The sequence below is a fragment of the Muntiacus reevesi genome, chromosome 18, assembly GCF_963930625.1.
Source record: "Muntiacus reevesi chromosome 18, mMunRee1.1, whole genome shotgun sequence".
NCBI classification, from domain to species: Eukaryota; Metazoa; Chordata; class Mammalia; order Artiodactyla; family Cervidae; genus Muntiacus; species Muntiacus reevesi.
In genome coordinates, this window is record NC_089266.1 from 28,539,272 (window position 1) to 28,545,271 (window position 6,000).

General features: G+C 50.5%; 1 protein-coding gene across 3 annotated transcripts in view; it reads right to left on the bottom strand.

The window, feature by feature from the left end:
- AKAP10 (A-kinase anchoring protein 10) overlaps positions 1–1,035 on the bottom strand; it is a 40,121-nt gene extending 39,086 nt beyond the window's left edge. For all 3 annotated transcript variants that reach the window (XM_065908745.1, XM_065908742.1, XM_065908743.1), the window contains exon 1: positions 793–1,035. In XM_065908745.1, coding sequence (XP_065764817.1) covers positions 793–880 — 88 coding nt within the window. In that variant the 5' untranslated portion in view covers positions 881–1,035. The remainder of the gene's footprint in view (positions 1–792) is intronic.
- Positions 1,036–6,000: the final 4,965 nt, after the last annotated feature.

Genomic DNA, 6,000 nt, shown 5'->3' on the forward strand with positions numbered 1-6,000 from the left:
TCCGTCCCAGATGACAGAGTTAGTAGCAGAGCTGTCACATAAACCCAAGTCTGATTTAGTTCAGTGCTTTCCCCAAACCTGCACTTGTCTGGGAAATTTTCCCTGAAGCAACAAGAATCGATACAAGAATCACTATCATCCTAAAAGATCCACACTCGTCCACCCTGGATACGTACCCGTAACGAAATGCCAAAAACCTTACCCAGACTCAAAAGAAAGTTGCCTCTACTCAAAAAACTGGGCAGTTCTACTACTGAAAACTAGAAATATCAATATAAGCAGTTTGTCTATAAAGTTAGGATTCCCGTAGCAAGTAAACTTGCAAAGTCATCAAAAGAAGGACTCTTCTTCATTAGGGAACTTCTAGCCCTAAGTCAAGTAATGTCATTTTAGGAACAGCAGAATCCCCCTCCCCCCATAAAGGGGAAACTGGAAAAGAGCACTCGTTGAAGAAAACAATTTCTTCACGTGTTGCTTTTAGACACAAACCCCTCGATATTCTGCAAAGTCGGAGACTTCCGTAATACTGAAGAAATTTCCATTTTCTGCGATCAACGCACTAGCCCCACCCCACTCCCCGCGAAAGAGCTGTGTCTCTGCAGAAGGCATGCCCCAAGCGGGTCCCGGCACACACTTCAGGAGCGGCCGGCGTTGGCCCGCGCGGAGGCCCAGCTCCCTCCCACAAGCCCGCTGGCCGGGCACGCAGGCCGTCCCACCGCGCGGAAGCCGAGGCCTCGCTGTCCGAGGGCCCGCCGCCCGCCGCCCCAAGCCCGGCCCCGCGCCCCTCGCTACCTTTCCGCCGGAAGAAGGACATGGCGGGGCCCGGGTCGGGGCGGAGGGCGCGGGGGGACTGCCGCGGGGAGGGCCCGGCTCCCCTCATTCAGCAACCGGCCCGGACTTCCGGGTCCGCAGCAGCCGCCGCGCTAGCCCGAAAGGAGACTCGTCTTCCGGGTGTGGGCCCCGCCGCCTCCTCGAGACGCGCGGGTAGCTCCTGCCGCCATGTTACCAAGCCGCCCGCCCGGAGTTCCGGTTCTTCGCCGCGCGGGGCTTCACGGGAGGCCGCGCGCCGGCCCCGCCCCCCGCCACGCCTCCTCGCCTCCTCGCCTCCTTCCGCGGCGGGGCCGGCACCCGCGCCGCCCGAGGGGCTCGCGCTCTACCTGCACCCAGCCCTGGACCCCGCGGCTCTCCTGTTCCTGGGCGATGCGAGGGTGGCCCCTGGAGAGCCGGCCGAGTGTGACCCGCACCCCGCGCTCTCAGGGATCGGACCCTGGCGTGGCGGACTGGGTCCCGGGATGCGGACTCGAGGCACCCCCTGTCCCCGCGACTTCGGCCGTGGAGGAGGTGCGTTGGGCTTATTATAAGACGCGATCGCTGAGAACGCTCAGCTCTGAAAGGACAGCAACATTAAAACCTCGCCAGTATTTACCGGGCGGACTCCAAGGGTCATCCTTCCAGCCTTCTTCAAATGCCATTTTCCTAGGAACCTCTGACCTCCCTCGACCCTAGAAGCAGAGCGAACCTCCCACCCGTGGGTCCTCTCCCACAGGACTGGGAATCCCTTTAGCCTCGCTCGTGTGCGGTGGAGGAGCCTGAAAGAAAGTAGCAAATCAATAAATGGGTTTTTCAGTCTGTGAAGTCCATCAAGTGATGGACAGAGCAACGGAGGTCCAGAGAGAAGAGGCAACTGGTCCAAGGTTATTCAGGGTGTGGGTGTTGAGACTATAACCAGAACCCGGGATCTAGTCACAATATAATCAAAGCAGGTTAGTAGATTTGTCAGGGTTTGGTCCCTGGGTAGGGAAAATCCCCTGGAGGAGGGCATGGCAACCCACTCCAGTATTCTTGCCTGGAGAATCCCATGGACAGAGGAGCCAGGCGGGCTGCAGTCCGAAAGGTCGCAAAGTTGGACACGACTGAGCGACCAAACCACAGGGGCATGTGCGGTAGCGATAGCGGATATGTATGGAAAGATCACTGTGCGCAGGTGCCAAAACCCTCCCGACGCATGACGACCGTTTGGAAGTCTCGGTGGGAGAACCAGGCGCAGATAGATAACCTGCCCAAGGTCACGGCCTAACCAGAGGCGAAGTGTGTGGGATCTCAGACCTAGAGAGTTGGCTCCAGAGCCAAGGTCAAACCTCTTCCTGGGTAAGGACAGTGTCCGGGCGGGAGCAAGAGGCTGCCGCGGCTCCGGGCGTCCGAGTGTGTCCTCCCTGACCTGAGCAGGTGCTAGGAATGGACCTCTGTCTGACCGCGGAGTCTTCAAGGGGTCCGAGCGGCTCCCCCACTGATCAGAAGGGCGCTGACCCCAGCCTGGCGCAGGGGAACCACTCTCTAAGGTCTGTGGTGGGTGAAACCCGGGTTCCTGCCCCCTCTTCCGGGAAGGGGAGTTGGGCTGACGTCCAGGGCCAGTGGGGCGGGGGTGGGTCTCTAGGTTCCCTGCTTGGTCGGTGTAAGCGGTGAGGGACTTCCATCAGGAGTCTGAGTGCGAGGCGGCTGCGCTCCAAGTAGGAAAGTGCGGCGCCCTCTCTCGGGAGTCCAAATCGAGGATTGCAAGGCATGCCCCCAATATCTCTGCGAGGGGAGCACGAGGGATGTGGGGGTAGCGCTCCGGTCCCTCTAAATCTCCTTCCTCTTTTCTCCAACTCCGCGCCTTCCAGTGTGATATCTGCTCTGGAGGCCCCATCCCACCCCGCCCCAACAGAAATTCTGCCACTTTTATTCCCGGGACCAGAAAGCATCCCTGCTGCTGGTAAGTCACTTCAGTCGTGTCTGACTCTGTGCGGCCCCACGGACTGCAGCCTACCAGGCTCCTCCGTCCATGGGATTTTCCAGGCAAGAGTACTGGAGTGGGGTGCCATTGCCTTCTACGGAAAGCATCCCAGTCAGTTAATAATACCTGTCGTTATTTATAAAGTGCTTATCATGTGCTTTCAAGGGTCTAAGTGATGGATAATCACAGTCTCACCAATCCTTCTCCTTCTCCCCTACCAAAGACCCTGTGAGGTGGCTACCATCATTACCCCCAATTTACAGAGGATAAGTCAGAGGCTCAATGAAACCCACCCAGGATCACAAGGCTAGTAAGGGGTAGGGGTAGGATTTCAGTCACTGTCCCTCTGACTCCAAAACTATTTGCTTGTAGCACTTCCTCCTGTCTCCCCCACACCCCTAATCTGCTGCTAATTCCCATTTATCCCAAGTTCTAGTTAAGATGTCTATTTATTGGGCAAGCATAAGGGGATGAATGCTATTTAGCAGAGCAGATGCTTTCTGAATCATCACCCCTTAAAGTGTTTATACGCTTAAGGAAGCTTTAAGGGTATTATCATTTAATCTTCTGGAATGTGATGATCCACATAGGAACAGAGTTAAAACAAGAATATAGAAATAAACAAGAAAATTCCACTGGCCCAAATGCCCAGTTGTGACAAATTGATACTTTGCATTTCTAAGTTAATTTGTTAGAGCCACTTTAACTTACACGTAAAACAAATTTAATTTTTGTGAAACAAAATTGAGTTTTACCAGAAGGAATTTCTTTCATTATGTTCCTAATTTTAAGAGAACCCTTACAGGCTTTTTATACCAGTTGTATTAATTATACAACAAGCCAGTGAGGTAAAATCAGCAAGTTAATTATCACAAAGCCAGTGCATAAAACCAATCTTCTATGACAAATACTATTTACAGAGGACTTCCCTGGTGGTCCAGTGGTTAAGAATTCGCCTTCCAATGCTGGGGATGTGGGTCCAATCCCTGGTCGAGGAACTAAGATCCCACTTGCTGCAGTGCAACTAAACCTGCTCAGAGCAGGGAAGACCCATCGAAATCAAGAAATAAATACTCTTTACAAATTGAGTGAACTGTGTTCTACAACAAATATTCAAACGCATGTAACTGTCTATATCAAGCACCCTTTGGTTTGATAACTTGCTAGAAGGACTTGCAAAACACTGAGAGCTGTTACATACTCATGGCTGTAGCTTATTACTGCTAAAAGATGCATACTAGGATCAACAAGGGAAGAAATGCCAAGGGCAGAATCCAGGGAGGTACCAAACACAGAGCTCCGGTTTATCCTCTCCCCAGGAAGTCGGACAGCATGACTTCCAGCTTTAAATTATAATGATATTCGTGGAGGACTGCCAATGAGGGGAGCTTACCCAAGCCTTGGTGTTGAAAGCTTTTCTGGGGGGGGTTCCATCACATAAGCATGGTTATTGCCCTTGTGGTTGATCTCAGTCTCCAGATCCTCAAGAGATCACACTGACATCACATGACCCAAAGTCCCTACCTCAAATCATTTGTTATTATACGACTGGCCAAAGGCCAAACAAAACAGAACACTCCTATCAGACACGACATTCCAAGGGCAAGAGATGACTTCCCAGCAGCCCAGGGTTAAGGTCAGACTTTCCTTTGGGCAAGTTAAATTATTTTCAGTACAAATGTCTAACAGGTTTAAAATTTTCACCAGCGTAGCAGGCTCCTGAATCTTTGTAGGGCTTAGATCTCGCCTTCTGGCGTGTATGTGTCTTACCATGGCATCGAGAATACCTGTGATTTCTTGCTCACTGGGTGTAGATAGCATGATGTCATCAACAGTGCCCCAGTGGGATGTTCTGCAGAACATCCAGACAATGAAGGGTTCTTTGGACCTGTACTGTCCAACATGGTAGCCACTAGCTATGTGCAGCTTTACAGCACTTGAAATGTGAGTAGTTGAATTAAGATGTGATATGCTGTAAGTGTAAATTATACATCAGATCCCAAAACTTGGAATGAAAAAATAATGTAAAATAGCTCATTAACATTTTATATTGACTCCATGTTGAAAAGATAATATTTTAGATATATCGGGCTAAGTAAATGCAGGTATTATTAATTTTACTTGTTACTTTTTGATTTTTATTATTATTTTTAATATGATAACTGAAAATTAATAATAAAAGGAAACCTCAACTAAAATTGGAGTTAGGAAGGCCTGCAGAGCGAGCTCTCCCACCCTGCCCCTCACAATTAACTACCCCAACAGGAAGATATCAGTTCTTAACTGGGAGATGGAGAGAAGTATTCCCAAACAGGAAATGTAACTACCCAACTACCCCAGCAGCAAGGCAACGAGCTCAGCCAATGAGTAACTGTCTTCCTCTGAACTTTTTGTTTGCTCCAGTGAACTTCAATTTTTTTCTTTCAGATTTGGTGTCTGCTGAGGGCCAGATTCCTGATTCATAAATGGCTGTTTTCTCCTCTGTGTCCTCACAAGGCAAAAGGCACAAGAGAGCTCTCTAGGGTTTCCTTTACTTATTTTTTAAAAATATTTTATTATTTAAGTAATTTATTTGTTTGGCTGCATGAAGTCTTGTGGCACTTGGGATATTTGTTGCTGTTGTACAGTGTCTTTAGCTGCAGCATAAGAACTCTTAGTTCTTTAGTTGCGGCATGCAAATTCTTGGTTGCGGCATGTGGGATCTAGTTCCCTGACCAGTGATTGAACCCAGGCCCCCTGCTTTGTGGAGTCTTAGCCACTGGACCACCAGGGAAATCCCTGGGATGTCCTTTATCTGGGCACTGATCCCAGTCATGGGGGCTCTCAGATGACCTAATCACATTTTAAAAGTATCTTTTCCATGATGGCTTATCTCAGCATGTCGAATATAGTCCCCTGTGCCATACAGTAGGACCTCATTGTTTATAATAGTGTTTTTATTGCTGTTATTTTAGTGAATAATCTAACTCCCACATTTCAACCACAGAAAGTGAAGCTTGTGGCAGAGGACTCCTGGCAGGGCTGCGTAAAGGGCCCCTTCCTAGGGGAGGAGTGAGGGGTGGGTGAGTCAGGTGGGAAAGGAGGCAGAGCCAGTGGGGGACAGTGTTCCTGAGTGGGCTGCCTATGATCAAGAGGGCCTGCTGGGTCTGTGGGGCTGCACCCTGAGAAGTGTATGAATTGCACCCACTGCTCCCAGTCCTCATAGGTCAGGGGTTCACTCCACAGGG